Source organism: Rhinolophus hipposideros (assembly GCF_964194185.1).
Source record: "Rhinolophus hipposideros genome assembly, chromosome: 2".
Taxonomy (NCBI): domain Eukaryota; kingdom Metazoa; phylum Chordata; class Mammalia; order Chiroptera; family Rhinolophidae; genus Rhinolophus; species Rhinolophus hipposideros.
In genome coordinates, this window is record NC_138048.1 from 47,437,128 (window position 1) to 47,453,597 (window position 16,470).

Consider the following 16,470-nt stretch of genomic DNA (forward strand, 5'->3'; position numbering starts at 1 on the left):
CGGTTTCCTCCTTGTGTTGCCTTTGGAGTGCTAGAGTCAGATTCTCTGGTATTCAAATACTAATTCTGCTTCTTCCTACCTGTTGGATCTTAGAAAAGTAACTTAAATTTCTGTGCTTTATTTCCTTATCTTTAAAATGAGGATAATCTGTTGTTTGAGAGGATTACCAACAAACAGAAAATGTATTATTACATATAAAATCTTTTAGGTTTAGAACAGGGTGACATATTTAAGATAGGATAATTTGAGGAGTTTTTAATAAGTGGACTATTTATCTAGGGTATAGAGGAACAACACGAGATAGTAGAGTATCCACAGTGCTTTATTACCACCTGTCAAAGAATAACTGGAAGACGTAGTTAATTATTACCACATTATTTACTTGAACACAAAGTAAACCAATAATAGATTGATCTTACCTAACAAATACAAAGACAGAATTTATATATGAGAAAAAGGAAAAAGCAGAGGGGGAAAAAAACACACAGATCCTTTTTAAAAAATGAACTTTGTGTTTTTTTTTTCACTGAGTAAGATATTGTATTGAGACCAGTCGGGGTATTTGTTTCTGGGCAGCTTCCTGTATCATCAACTAAACCAGTTTTAGTTATTTATGACTGCTCCAGAAGACCTTAGCTTAATTTGTGACATATGTTAAAGACATTTGTGTATTATGTTTATCATCATTTGAGAATACATCCATCTGAGTTATGCCAGGTCTGCACCACAAGGTCCTCAGTCACTTGATGAAGAATATCATTATTTGAATAATAGCCAGGATAATGGCTTTGTAGCAACATTTAATACCTGGATATTAGATGTCAAAGAAGCAGAAAAACATAAGAGCGATCACAATTACTGTTAAAAATATTTGGAAATTACTTGCTGTCCAATATCCTAGTTGGCCTAAGTCTAAACCAGGACAATATATCCCAAGGATCAGTGTAATCAAGTTTAGCTAACTGAGTAGCTCTATTTTCTCATAATAATCGATTGTTCTACTCTTTTGAAGAATTTACCAAGGGGCAACTCTTAAGTCAGACACTGTGCAGGATCTGAGATTTTTCCCCTCTTACAAGCTAACAGCCTATTACACTTTCGTTTATATATATGTTGACAGAAAACTGGCCTCTGGGTCAGAAACAAAGATAGTTTATTATTGACAGCAAAAACCACAGCTAGAGAAACACTTTGCACCAGTTCGCTGAGCCTCAGTCACAACAGAGTAACATGGCAAGGAAGAGATGGTACCTGTGTGTACAGTAGTATTACAAGCAAAGAACTCCAAGTTTTAAAAACTCAGCTCTAAAAAACAAATAAACAAACAGAAAAGCTCAGCTCTGAAAGTAGGTCTACTGGTGACCTCCCTATCCTACAATCTGGAGAGACACTATATCTTTACTCTGGAGTATAAGCAAATCTTCTCTAGGGAAGAGAAAGAGAAAGATTTCTCTCTCTCTCTCCCCCTCTCCCTCTCTCCCTTTCTTCCTCCCTCCTTTCTTGGAGATTATTCTCACATCATTTTGATTGAATTAACTATGGGTTGTTTTCAATTATAGTTGACATTAAATATTATAATAATTTCAGGTGTACAACACAGTGACTAGACATTTATATAACTTAAAAAATTGATCCTCCAATAAGGCTAGTACCCATCTGACACCATAAATAGCTTTTACAATATTATAAACTATATTCCCTATGTTGTACTTTACATCACTGTGACTGTTTGGTATTTCTTAATTCTTTCACCTTTTTCACCCAGCCTCCCAACTCCATTCCATCTGGGAACAATCAGTCTGTTCTCTGTGTCTATGAGTTTGTTTCTGTTGTGTCTGTTCATTTACTTGGTTCTTTAGATTCCACATATAAGTGAGATCATATGATAATGTGTCTTTCTCTGTCTGACTTATTTCAGTTAGCATAATACCCTCTACATCCATCCATGTTATCACAAATGGCAAGATTCATTTTTTATGGCTATGTAAATTTCTATTCTATATATGTACCACATCTTCTTTATCTAGTTATCTACTGAGCACAGTTGGGTGGCTTCCATATTTTGTCTATTGTAAATAATGCTGCAATGAACATAGGAGTGCATATATATTTTCAAATTAGTGTTTAGAATTTCTTTGGATAAATACTCAGAAGTGGAATTTGTGGGTCATATGATAGCTCTTTTTTAAATTTTTTGAGCAACCTGCATGCGGTTTTCCATAGTGGCTGCACCAATTTGCATTCCCACCAACGGTGCATGACAGTACCCTTTTCTCCACAGCCTCACCAACATGTGTCTTTTGTTGATTTATTGATGATAGCCATTCTAACAGGTGTGAGTTCGTATCTCACTGTCGTTTTAATTTGCTTTTTCCTGATGATTAGTGATGTTGAGCATCTTTCCATATGTCTATTGGCCATCCAAAGAGGAGAAACGTCTATTTGTGTCCTCTGTCCATTTTTTAATGGGACTTTTTTATGTTAAATTGTATTGTTCCTTATGTTTTAGATTAACCCTTTATTGGAGGTGTCATTGGCGAATATCTTATCCCATTCAGTAGGTTGTCTTTTCATTTTGTTGATGGCTTCCTTCTCTGTGCAAGACTTTTTAGTTTGATGTAGTTCGATTTGTTCATTTTGTCTTTTATTTTCCTTGCCTGGGGAGCCATATCCAAAAAAAATATTGCTAAGAGCGATGTCAAAGAGTTTATTTACAGCCTATGTTTTCTTCTAGGAATTTTATGGTTTCGGGTTTTACATTTAAATGTTTAATCCATTTTGAGATTATATATATGGTATAAGAAAGTGGTCCAGTTGTTTCTTCTCCTTCTCCTTTTTTTTTTTTTTTTTGGCATGCATCTGTTCAGTTTTTCCAACACCATTTATTGAAGACACTGTCTTTACCCCGATGTATATTCTTGCCTCCTTTGTCATAAATTAATTGACCAGCTAGCTGTCGATTTATTTCTGGGCTCTCTGTTCTGCGCTGTATGTGTCTGTTTTTATGCCAGTACAATTTCATTTTAATTACTATAGCCTTGTAGTATAGTTTGATATCAGGTACCATGACACCCCAAACTTCGTTCTTCTTTCTCAAAATTGCTTAGGTTATTCAGGGTATTTTGTGGTACCATTCAAATATAAGGATTATTTTTTCTAAATTTAAGGATTATTTTTTCTGTGAAAAATGCCATTGGTATTTTGATAGGAATTGCATTGAATCTATAGATTACTTTGGGTAGTATGGACATTAACCAAGTTAATTCTTTCTGTTCATGAGCACAGTATATACAGTGTATAGTCTTCCATTTTTGTGAATCTTCTTCAATTTCTTTCTTCAATGTGTATAGTTTTTTGAGTTCAGGTTTTTTATTTACTCGGTCAAATTTATTCCCAGGTTCTGTGGGGGGTTTTTTGCGGTAATTATAAATTGGATTTTTTTTCTTAATTTCTCTTTCTGATAGTTTGTTATTGGTGTATAAAAACGCAAAAAAAACCCTGTTTTTTGAATATTAATTTTGTATCCTACTATAGTGAATTCATTAACTAGTTCTAAAAGTTTTTTGGTGGTGGCTTTAGGGTTCTCTATATATGTAGTATTATGTCATCTGCAAATAATGACAGTTTTACTACTTCTTTCCAATCTGAAAGTATTTTATTTGGTTTCCTGTCTGATTGCTGTGCCTAGGGCTTCCAATACTATGTTGAATGAGAGTGGTGAAAGTGGACATCTTTGTCTTGTTTCTCATCATTTTTTAAAATAATTTTATATTAGTTTCAAGTTAACAAGTCATTAGACAGTTATGTAACTTATAAAGTGATCACTTCTATAAATCTAGTATGCATCTGACACTACACATAGTTATTACAATATTATTGACTAAATTCCCTATGTTACACTTTACATATCAGTGACTATTTTCTAACTACCTATTTGTACTTAATCCCTTAACCTTTTTACCCATCCCCCAAACCCCTTCCCATCTGGGAACTATCAGTTTGTTCTCTGTATCTATAAGTTTGGGTCCATTTTGTTTGTTCATTTATTTTGTTTTTTAGATTCTACATACTGTAGGAGTGAAATCACATGGTATTTGTCTTTCTCTGTCTGACTTATTTCACTTAGCATATCCTCTAGGTCCATCCATGTTGTTGTAGATGTCAAGATTTCATTATTTTTTATGACCGAGTATTATTCTATTCTATATATGTACCACTATTTCTTTCTTCATTTATCTATTGATAAATAGGTTGCTTCCAGATCTTGGCTATTGTAAATAATCCTGCAATGAACATATGGATGCATATGGCTTTTTGAATTAGTGCTTTGGGTTTCTTCTGATAAATACACAGAAGTGGAATTACTGGGTCCTTCTTTGTCTTTTGTTATAGGCTTTGTTTTAAAGTCTATTTTGTCTGGTATAAGTATTGCTACCCCAGATTCTTTTCTTTTTATTTCCATTTTCATGAAATATATTTTTCCATCCCTTTACTTACAAATTGTATGTGTCCTTCAATCTGAAGTGTATCTCTTGTAGGCAGCATATGTAAAGGTCTTGTTTTCTTATGCATTCACCCTATATCTGTTGATTGGAGCATTTAACCCATTTACATTTAAACTAATTGTTGATAGATATGTAGTTATTGCCATTTTATTATATATCTTTTTTTTTTCTCTTTTACTTAACATTTCTTGTAATACTGGATATGTAGTTATTGCCATTTTATTATACATATTTTTTTCTTTTTTCTTTTTTTCTCTTTTAACATTTCTTGTAATACTGGTTTGGTGTTGATGAACTCTTAGGGTTTCTTTGTTTTCTTTTTTTATAGTCATACATAGATTTTTTTAAATTAAAGTTTATTGGGGTGACAGTGGTTAGTAAAGTTACGTAGGTTTCAAGTGTACAATTCTGTAATAAATCATCTATATATCACATTGTGTGTTCACCACCCAGAGTCAGTTCTCCTTCCATCACCATATATTTGATCCCCTTTACCCTCATCTACTACTCCCTCCCCCCTTACCCTCTGGTAATCACTAAACTATTGTCTATATCCATCAGTTTTGGTTTCTTCATTTGTTTATCTTGTTCTTTTGTTGTTTTCAGTGTTATATACCACATCAGTGAAATCATATGGCTCTCGACTTTTTCTGTCTGTCTTATTTCACTTAGCATTATAATCTCAAGATCAATCCATATTGTCGCAAATGGTATTATTTCATTTTTCCTTATGGTCAAATAGTATTCCATTGTTTATATATACCACAACTTCTTTATCCATTCATCTATTGAAGACAGTTTGGTTATTTCCAGGTCTTGGCTACCCTAAATAAAGCTGCAATGAACATATGTCTTTATAAATAAATGTTTTCGGATATTTTGGGTAGATATCCAAGAGAGGGCTTGCTGGGTCACATGGTAATTCTACTCTTAATTTTTTAAGGAACATCCAAACTGCCTTCCATAGTGGCTGCACCAATCTGCATTTCCACCAACAGTGTTGTCACAAATGGTTCCTGAAGCTCTTTATCTGTCTTTCAACTCTAAATCATAGCCTTGCTGGGTAATCTTGGTTGTAGGTCCTTGTTTTTCATCATTTTGAATATTTTGTGCCAATCCTTTCTGACCTGCAAAGTTTCTGTTGAGAAATCAGCTGACAGTCTTATGGGAGCTCCCTTTAGATAGCTAACTGCTTTTGGTGTTGTCTCAGATGCTTCTTAAACTGTCCTCATTTTTTTTTTTATTCTTTTATCTTTTTTGCTGTCCTTGGTGTTATCTTGCTGATGGGGTGTTATCTGCTACCTTATCTTCCAAATCACTGATTAGATCTGCTTCATCTAAATTGTTGTATTCTTCATTTCAGTTAGTGTATGCTACATTCCTGACTGGTTCTTTATGTTTTCTATCACCATTTTTATGCTTCCTATCTCTTTGTTGAAACTCCCACTGAGATCATTGAGCAGCCTTATTACCAGTGTTTTGAACTCCACATCTAGTAGATTACTTGTCTCTCTTTTGTTTAGTTCTTTCTCTGGAGTTTTGTTCTGTTCTTTTATTTGGGACATGATTTTTTGTATCATTCTGGCTGCCTCTCTGTCTCTATGTATTAGGTAGTGCTGCTATGTTTCCCGGTCTTAGTAGAGTGGCCTTATGTAGTAAGGCCTTAGATGTAGGACCTAGTGGCACAGTCTCCCTGGTCTCCTGAGCCAGGTGCTCCAGGCTTGTTCCTTTCAGTTGTAGTTGATCCTTGATTGCTGTTAGCACATCAGTGGGAGGAATTGACCATCAGGGTGGTTGAGAGGATTGGTCATGCTTACAGTGGAGGAGCTATTGTGGAAGGCCTTACCCTATGAACCAGTATTCACTTTAACAGGGCTGTGGTGCCTGCTGAGTCTGCCCTTTGAGTATGTCATTTGTGGAGGTGGTTGGGTGGTGCTCTGGTGCAGTCTGAAGCTAGCCACCAGGTATGTTAGTCTGGGGCCTCTTTGGATGGGGCTTTGTTGCAGGTCAAGGTCAGCTACTGTCTGTGCCCTCCCCAGGGCCACTTGGTATGAGCAACAAAGTTTTCTGCAGATGGTTGCCACTTGTGCTGTGTTTGGAGGTGCCTAGGAGAAGCTAAGCTGTGAACTGAGGTGTCAGTCTTGGGGCTGCTTAGCAAGAGGAATGGGGCACATCGAGGCTAGATCCTGATTGTTTGGGGTTTGTGGGCCTTTGAGAATTTTCAGAAAGTCTACAGCATGAGTCAAGATAGGCCGATTATATGGAAAAGCCACTGGAATTTGCTTTGGGGCAGGGTCTCAGGTAATCACTAGGGCAGTGTGAAAGGTGTTATTTAGATTGATGGAGACTCTAATATGGCACCCTCCTGTCTGTGCAAGCTGGGGGGTTGGGAGGGCTCAACAAAGGAACAATGGCTTTTTCCAGCACTTCTATCTGGAAGAAAGCAGCCCCTCCAGCTCTCGTCCTGAGCCAGACAATCCAGTTCCTCCCCATGTGTCACTAACACCTTTCAAGCTGCTGTCCCAGTACTGGAGCTCAGAGCAAGTGAGTCTGTCAGCAAGAAATTCCATGCATGGCACCTTTAAGAATGGTTGGGACTTCAGCAACTCTCACTCAACCACACTATCACAGACAGAAGTCATGGGGACTTCTTATCAATGAAACCCTGGGCTGGAGAGACTGTTTTGGGGTTCTTATCAATGAAACCCTGGGCTGGAGAGCCTGTTTTGGGGTTAGGACTCCTCAGCAGAGATATTCCTCTCAAATTTTAGCTACCACACAGAGGTGTGGGACCAGCCCATTCTGTGTCTCCATCCCTCCTACCAATCTCACCATGGCTTCTTCTATATATATTATACAACTTCTGTTTAACTAGACTTCAAATGATTCTCATTGGTAGTTGTTCTGTAGTTTAGTTGTAATTTTGATGTGTTTGTGGGAAGAGGTTTGTACAGCCTTTACCTACTCTGCTATCTTGAGTGGAAGCCCAGTTCAGATTTCTTTTAATGCCATTAATTTAATGCCATGTCACACCAAAAAGTAAATGTGAAAATCATGATTATGGAGGCTGAGAAGTCCAAGATCTAATATCAAGTGGGAGACCCAGGATTGCTGATGGTTTAATTCTAGTCTGAGTGCTAAGGCCTGGGAAATGCAGCCACTAGTAGAAACTAAATGTGTGCTCCCTCTTTCTCTCTTGTTACATTTTTTTTATGTTGAAATGTATTTTGTCTGTTATAAGTTCTGCTATACCTGATTTCCTCTGGATGCCATTTTCTTGGTGTATCATCTTCCACCCCTTCACTTTGAATCTGTTTGTCTTTGTAGCTGAGATGGGTCTCCTGAAGGCAACATATAATTGGGTCTTGTTTTTTAATCCATCCCTCTACTCTGCTTCTTGATTGGTGAGTTCAGTTCATTTACATTTAGGGTGATTACTGATATATGAGGATTTACTACAACCATTTATCTTTTGCTTCTGGTTATTCTGTATCTCCATTGTTTTCTTTTTCCTCTGTATTTCTATTTTAGTTCAGTGGTATTCTATGATTCTGTTCCTTCTTTTTTATTTTATGTGTCTCTCTTCTAGATTTTTGTTTTATATTTGCTATGAGGTTTATGTAATAAAAAGCTTTATACATACCCTAGTCCTTTGTCTTCTCTCCATTCACCTGAGCAAGTTCAGTCCTTTCCCCCAACCCTTTTGTTTTTGTTGTTGTCGCAAATTATCCCTTTTATGATGCACATTCATTTTCAAATTATAGAGCTATAGTTTTTAAAAATGTTTTTACCCAATTTAACCATTATGTTATAATTGTTTAATACTGTGTTCTGAAATAGTTACAATTTCCTGCTTCTGTCTATCATCATACTCAGTTTTGTATCCTTTCGTCTTGTTTCATGTTTAAGAGCACCTTTCAACATTTCTTGTAATGCAGGTCTTGTGGTGGTAAATTCCCTCAGCTTTTGTCTGTCTGGAAAAGCCTTTATTTCTCCTTTATATATAAAGAAAAACTTTGCTAGCTATATTATTCTTGGCTGGTGATTTCTCTTTTTATATATTTACATGTTTGATTCCACTCTCCCCTGACTTGTAAGATTTCTTCTAAAAAAATTGGTATTAATCTAATTGGGTTTCCTTTATAGGTGACAGTCATTTTTGCCCTGGTTGCCTTGAGAATTCTTTGTCCTTAGCTTTAGACAGTTTTAATGTAATGTGTCTTGGAGAAGATCTCTTTGCATTTAGATAATTAGGTGTTCTGTCAGCCTCTTGGATTCCAGGTCTAGCTCTTTACATAGATTTGGGGAGTTCTCATCAATTATTTATTTGAAAAGGCTCTCTGTTCCCTTTTCTTTCCCTTCTGATACCCCCATTATTCTTATATTGCTCTTTCTAATGGAGTCACATGCTTCTTGTAGGCTTCTCCAGGCTGCTGACTTAGGGCTTCAACCAACCTCCTACTGCTACCACATCAGCTGGGGCTGCTGCAAGAACAGGACTATTTCTAGGGCTTTTGTCTCTGTCTTCCCCACCATACTGCTTTCCCTGCTTACTTCTACAAACCCCCCTTCAGATATCTCAATACACGGTCTCTCAGATATGTTGAGCATGGAATCACTTGTTGGATTATAGTTGTCCAATTTGTTGTAAGTTCAAGGAGAGAAATCAGGAAGTCTTACTGTACTCCTATGCTGACATCAGTTCAATAGTTCTATTTTTAATTCAAAGATAAAAATAATTATTTTTGTTGTCAGATAGACTTGTTGCCTTTTTTTCCCTGTCAGTATTGCATTTAGCAACTCTATCATGCCTGTAATTAACTACATTTTAACATAAAAAGTTTAAAAATATTAACTTGCTACAGTATGTAATATATGTAATATTGCATTTATATATAATAATATTGAGATTACATTTTTATGGAAAATTTTCAAAGTATGTTAACAACAAATTTCTGATTTGATATTCTTAAAAGCCCTGTGAACTAGATAAATCTGGTATTATAATTCTCATTATAAAGAAATAGGCCTTGCAAGATTCACTAATTTTTCCCAAAATCACATACCGTATTTTGCCATCTATAATGCATTCCAGTGTATAATGCGCACCCAAGTTTTTGGCCCAAATTTTCAGGGGGAAAAATCTTTTTAATTTTTCAAGAGATTTTTCAATAATTTTTGTAAAACTATCAACTAGATTGCTAGCTTCCACCTAAAGTGACGCGCTGTTACCCTATGGTAATAAAGTCAGCATCACCCATCTTCTCAAGTCATAATCACTTACTCTGAACATCAACACTCACTTTTCATTGCATTTTGTTGAATCATTGGCTGAAATTACTTTAGTTGCAAGTTCTTTCTAAGTTCAACAAAACCTGTTATTGTATACCAGGGCATTATTTTGCATGTGGATATCATTATTGACTTCTAGAGTTACACTTTTAACTCATAAGCATAAATAAAAGAATTAAAAACATTTATATAGATATGGAATCGGTACTACTTGTGTATAATGAGCATCTTTATTTTTCCCTTACAAATTTGGACAAAAAAGTGTGCATTATACACAGCAAAATACAGTAACCTATAAAATGATAAAGATGGGATCTTTTGACTGTCATTATTTTTTCCAGTTTCCAAAATCTGTCTACTGGAAGGTGTATAAGTCTGTGAAATAGTAAAACATCTAGTATCCTAGAACTGTTAATTTGTGAGGAACGGAATGAACGGAATGTGATGGAGTGGAAAGAACTAATTTCAGAGTATATAGATGATATGCCAACTAGATTCAACCTAAGCAATAAAACAACATGGAATTTATATAAAATGAGCAAAACAGCACTCATACAACTAGTGTATATTTCATTTAGGAAGCAAAAAGCACAGATTTACAATTTTTTATTTTTTATTTAGAGGATATGTTGTAAATGGAGGAAAAAGAAGTTATTGTATGCCTAGTGTTTGAGGTGACCAAAATAACGGTTTAGGAGAGCAGCTTTAATTTCTCAGAAGATTTAGTTATGAAATTAAATAAATGGTATTTGTCTTTTAATAAATGGGGGAAAATAAAGACAAAAGAATGAGAACATTTTAATTTTTGTAAATAAAAGTTATATCTATTTATATCTACTACAGTGAAAACTTTAGCTATATCAAAACCTTAGCTATGTCAATTTTTATGTAAGATTTTGGGTTAAAATATACTCTGTTGAAGAAGAAAACTAATTTGGAGCTAAATAACTCTAATTTTATTGTCCAAAGGCATCTAATTATATACCTAAACATCTGTAGCTTTTAAAATTGTGACATTTCTTGACCTATTATTTCCCCATTGCATAGCAAAAAGATGTTATAGGATTATTCTGCAAAAGTGTAAGACCAAGTTAAAAACCAGATTGGGTAATCACTACTTACATTTTTAAATAGATGATAACATGTTATTGCATATCATTCCTCTTATTTGCAGTAGTCATGGCTATTTATAAAGCCAACCTAGCCTACGTAAAAGCACAATATCCTTCCTGACTTTAATTGCTGCCTGACAGCCTCAACCCCACAGCATTACTATCTAGTAATCTTACTTTTAATTCAAAGGTAAAAATAATAATGGTTGGTATGATACATTCTACTTACTTTTGTTTTTTCCTCTCAGAGTTGCATTTGGGAACTGCAATGGGTTGGCTGTGGTGGATTTTATACAGAAGACAGTACTGTTAAGCATGGGGACTATTGACCTATATAGATCAAGTGACCTATATCAGCGACAACCCCGGTCTCCTCGAAAAAACAAGCAGTTCATTGCAGGTAGGAGATAAAACAAAATGTTTATGAACTTTATTAGTTCATCTGTTTCCTTACCTTTACATTTTTTGTCTTTCTTCTGTGATGCTATTAAAATGCATGACAATCTAAAGTGAACATAATTTCCAATACTATGTAAGCAATACTATGTAAGCAAAATTGGGCAGAAACATAGTGAAAATCCTTGAAAGGGAAAACAAGGTGTTTACACTTCAATTTGATGTTAAATTTGATGTTAAAGTTAGGAAGCATCTCCAATATCTTAGGTTGAATTCCTAGAAAATAACAGAAAATCCATTAAATATAAAAAAAATGATATGAAAATAGGCTCTCTAGTTGAAAAAAATGCTTGCAACAATTGTGTTAAAAAGGATAATTTTCTTCTCTAGTATATCTGGCCCCTTTAAAAATATAATTTTAAAAGTACTTATTCATGTAGTTAAAACTTAAAAATAGTCATTAACTACTTTTAACTTTTTTAAATTCACTCCATATTTTAGCTGTCATCTTTTCTTGTTGGATGGTGACTTTCTAGGAGGTATTTTAACAAATGCAATAAAAAGTATTAACATTTAAAAATGTTATGAAAGATGACATCGTTCTTGACAGGATCAATAAGTTGATTTATTTACCTGTAAAAATACATATACGGTTAATCAGAATATAACAGAAATACTTTCTATATGATGCCAAGCTTTGATCTGTCAAACCATTCAAAGTTTTACTGAAATTTCAGTGTATATATCCAATAGTTAGCTTTGTAAACATTGTCAAAACTTTGCATATTTTTTTGTCCACTGACATAGTAAAAATTTAGGTAAAAATTAGTTGGGCCAAAAGGTTCAAGGATGGAAATACATCTGTAGTATTATGTCAGTGGAGAGAAAATATATAATATACAGGTCTTTTACATTTTCTTTTTAAAATAATCAATCAAACATTGAAGACTTTACTAAATATACCCACACATGAATATTTTAAAATAAAAGGACTACATGATGATAGGTGTTATTTTTTAAATAGCAGGTATGCCAAATTTAACATCTGAATATGGCAATGACGTTTTCTTTTGGACGAATGAAAAATTATTGGATATACTGAAATTCTCCTTTTTTGTTTATTTTTCTTTAAAACCCTCAACCTTTCCAAATTTCTAGTTTTGACCCTTTTCAGAAGCACAAAAGTGCTTTAGAACCTGGAGTTTCTTTGTGTTTTGTTAGGAATCATACCTCATAGCAACATTTTAGGAAATTTCAAATTCTCCAGGTTCTGCCTCAGCCACTACTGGCTTTTGAAAGGAAGGCAGAATAAGAGAAATTGTGCGTGCATGTACCATAATGTTCCCTAAAGACTGGGAAAGAGGAAACTGATTCTTGAAAGACTCTAGAGTAGGAAGATGTTAGGGGATAGTAGGCACTGTTAGCATACAGAAAGCACCAATTCAATTAGAAAAGCTTTGGAGCCTATGACAGCAACTAAGTTACATGCTGGATATACAACAGAGGGGTGACAAAGTATGTACTTTGACAAAGGTAATACAGCTGTTACTGAATTTAAACTTGTTGAGCCTCAATATTTATGATTAAAGCTTAGAATTCTGATGACTTTAAAATCAGGAAAAATCACGATGAAGTCGTAAATTTTGTATTTAATATATAACATGAGTACTCACTTTGTTATAAATACAAAGTATTTAAAGACTAAACCCCTAAGCTTTTTTTTAATACTGAAAATTTAAAACAACCATTTTGATATTTATGAGGCAAATTATGCATATTATTTGCAAGCCAAATAACTTTACTGTGTAAAAAACTAATAAACCATCTATATTTATAAGATATTTGATTAAATAAAATTACTACAGCATTCTCATCATTCATCTATCACCTTTTACTTTCTGATTGATTTATTTTTTTAATATCTTCTCTCTAATTTGATTACTTAAACTTGCTGCAATTTCTTCATCTTGGCTGTTCTAGATCCTGGTATGATATCACCTCCTTTCACTTTAGACTATTTTTCTCTCTTTCCTCTGCCTGCTGCTGATGCTGGTGTTCTGGCATGTTCCAAAGACAACTTTTGCATGCGTGGCCTGTCTAACTTTTATCCTGATTTAACGAAACGGATCCGTACTTCCTATCAGAGTAAGTTCTATAAAGGTTAGGAAAGTAGCATTTTTAAGTAATAATGCTTGAGTTAAATCCATACATCTGTCCTTGGTAATGTGTTTTTTACAACACATTCAGCATGCATGCAAATTTTTGTTTTGTTATGGAACTGAAACCTGATAATTTTAATTACATTTATAAAAATAAAAATATTTCAAATAGTTATTACCATAGACCCATTTACTCATATCCATTGTTTCAGTGTTTTTTTAAACCATTCACACCATGTCCTATTAATCCAAGAGTTGCTGGCTTGTGTTTTGAGGAAGAGCCCTGGTGTCCTTGTAAATAATAAATCTGATATACCAGTATCAATAATAATTGAATGCTTTCTTATTTTGGAAACCTTGTGCCTTTGGCCATTTTATAAAATTATTCTAACCAGGGCAACAATATTTGCTTCCTCTAAGTAATTAGATTTCTTAGAGGTTGCTAAGTAGTCCTAATTGCTTTTTATTAAAATAGAATACATAAACACATATTTCTATAGTGATTTTAGGTACCAAACACTACAAAGTTGGGGAATAAAGTTCACAAATAAAAGTCAATAATATTAACATTTACTATGGCAGAAAATGCAAATCTGAAGATGGTTGAGTAAGGAATTCTAAAAATTGGATGCAGAAAGAGTGGGGAGTGAGAGTATGATTGGAGGTGCAGATGATGCTAGTGATGTTATGAATATTTATTGATATGAGATATTTACAGTTACGAATATTTATTGATATGAGATATTTACAATAAGTAAATCAGTATGTTATGTTTAAAAACTATATTTCTTAACTATATATATACAAATGGCCTCATATTTGTATAAAAATACATACACAAACATTGTTATTTGTGTCTTGAATTTCTTCAGACCTCGCCTCACCAGCTTATAGATACTAATGGAATCACATCCTTATAAATAAAAAACCTAAAACTGTGTTCCTCTAGTTAAAGAAAGTCAGTCTCTGTGAAATCCTTAAAATTTTTCTGGGAGTGTCCGGAGGGTGACTTATCTTTGCTCAGAAGTATTCTCTAGTTTTCTACCATAGCAGAGCAACCCCGCATCTGTTCCTGGTGCCTTGTGATAAAACATCTATGTTGACTTCTGCTGCTCTCTGTTATGCCTGCTCCTTTATTTAAATGCCTACAGTGTACAGGCTTGTACACAGTAGATTCGTTTATGTTTACTTGCTTTTTTGCATAGACTCTACCTTTCCAAATGCATGACAAGAACCTGAAGACCATATCTAAAATTTTCATATCTTCTACATCCAGCACAAGTATGAGATCAGTAAGTAAATGCTGATGGTAGTGGGATAGAGAATGACAGCTGGCTCTTTTTGCTCACACAAACAGCCAGAGGACTTTTCAAACTTGACAAATGAGAATAGAAATAGCTTCTGTAATTACTGGATTCACTGGAATTTTGTAAAAAAAATCATAGTTTTTTTCTAAAGAAAGAGCTAAAGTATCAAGGCAGAAGTAAAATGAAGTCCATACAAGTCCATAAAGACATCCTCCCTGTTTCTATCAATAGGCTCCATCAGGGATCAGACAAGCCCTGAGATTTTAAATAAGATTTCTTAAAGTCTTCTCTTGATAATCAATATATGATAATAATCATATATTTTGATGAGATTGATTCCTTATTGACTTGAAGACATATCGTGCTTTTGCTTTTAAAAATAAGTTTTATGAAAATTTGGCTCTAAGTTTAACTATTGGATCATATAATCTGGTTACATTTCTACAATTTTATTACAGTAGAGACTGTACAGCCTTTTCATGAATTGTTTCCTAGCTTTCAGAAAAGTTATCTTCTTTGTCCCTATTTGGAAAAATTTAACCCACTTCCATCGAGTGTCTATTCTATTCTGGGATTGTGCTCAGCAATTTGACTCAATGTTATATTATTTAATGATCATTATAACTCTTTGAGGAAGATATTTATCAATAGATTCCTCTATAAATAAGAAAATTGAAGTTGAAAGATATTAAATAAGTTTCTCAAAGTCACACAGAATAAGTGGGAACTTAGACCTATCTGATGGAAAAATGAATTCATATACTTTCCACTGTTTTATCCTGGAAAAATGAATTCATATACTTTCCACTGTTTTATCCTGTGTCTCTTAAAGTTTCAGGTACATAGGAAACCAATTTTATTATTCTATAATAAGACTTTTTTTTCAGTTTTCACCCCTTGTTTATGAAATAGTATATTCAAAAATGAAACAACTTTTTTTTTTTACAATTGAGGATATTGGAGAAGGTGCCCTCAAAAATCCATTTTTACATTTTATTTTATCAATTTTGCTTTAAAAGTGATATGCCATTCTATTTTGAACATTATACTTTTCATTTTAAACATCTCAATTTCAATCTTTTCCTAGACTATTTCACTGGCCAATTTGTAATGTAAGTTAGGCTCCAAGGAGTTGCCTTCCCTAAATCTTTAAATTCTAACCTGCAAATCTTTCACATCATAGACTAATAAAACTTTATAACTCAAAGGAAACCTCTGTAATTTACAGATTATGATTTGTGGAAGCAATGAAATGCTTTGGAGAGAGCTGCAGGGTCAAAAGGGTTTTTCATCAGTTTCTGCCTTTTCTATTTATTATCTACTCATTACATTTGTAATATTTTGTAAGTTATTTAACTGTTCTGAGTTTATTTTTATTACATATAAAGTAAAAATCATAATCTCTACCTCCCTTAGAGACTTTTGGACCTTTTCTGGGTTAATGTTTGTAAAAGCACTTCTATAAATATTAGACATTGTCATTGTAATAGAAGATGAGCCAAGTCACAGAGAGGTTAAATACCAAAATCGCAACCAATCTGTGAAAGACTGTGGAAAGTCTCAGTCCTATCTATATTTTCCCTCTTTTACTGCCTGTCTTTTTTCAGAGCGGGGGGAATGTTAAATAATGAGAAAGGAAGGGATACCTCAGGGAAGAAAAACCAGCAAAAATTATGGTAAACAAGAAATGAACAAAGTT

The 16,470-nt window shown here is 33.9% G+C and overlaps 1 protein-coding gene across 6 annotated transcripts in view; it reads left to right on the forward strand.

The window, feature by feature from the left end:
• The window catches only part of STXBP5L (syntaxin binding protein 5L), a 252,481-nt gene that overhangs the window by 148,919 nt on the left and 87,092 nt on the right, over positions 1-16,470 (forward strand). For 3 of the 6 annotated variants that reach the window (XM_081030026.1, XM_081030027.1, XM_081030030.1), the window contains exons 19-20: positions 11,158-11,309; positions 13,379-13,450. In XM_081030026.1, coding sequence (XP_080886152.1) covers positions 11,158-11,309; positions 13,379-13,450 — 224 coding nt within the window. The remainder of the gene's footprint in view (positions 1-11,157; positions 11,310-13,378; positions 13,451-16,470) is intronic. The other 3 variants (XM_081030031.1, XM_081030028.1, XM_081030029.1) reach the window with 1 other exon arrangement.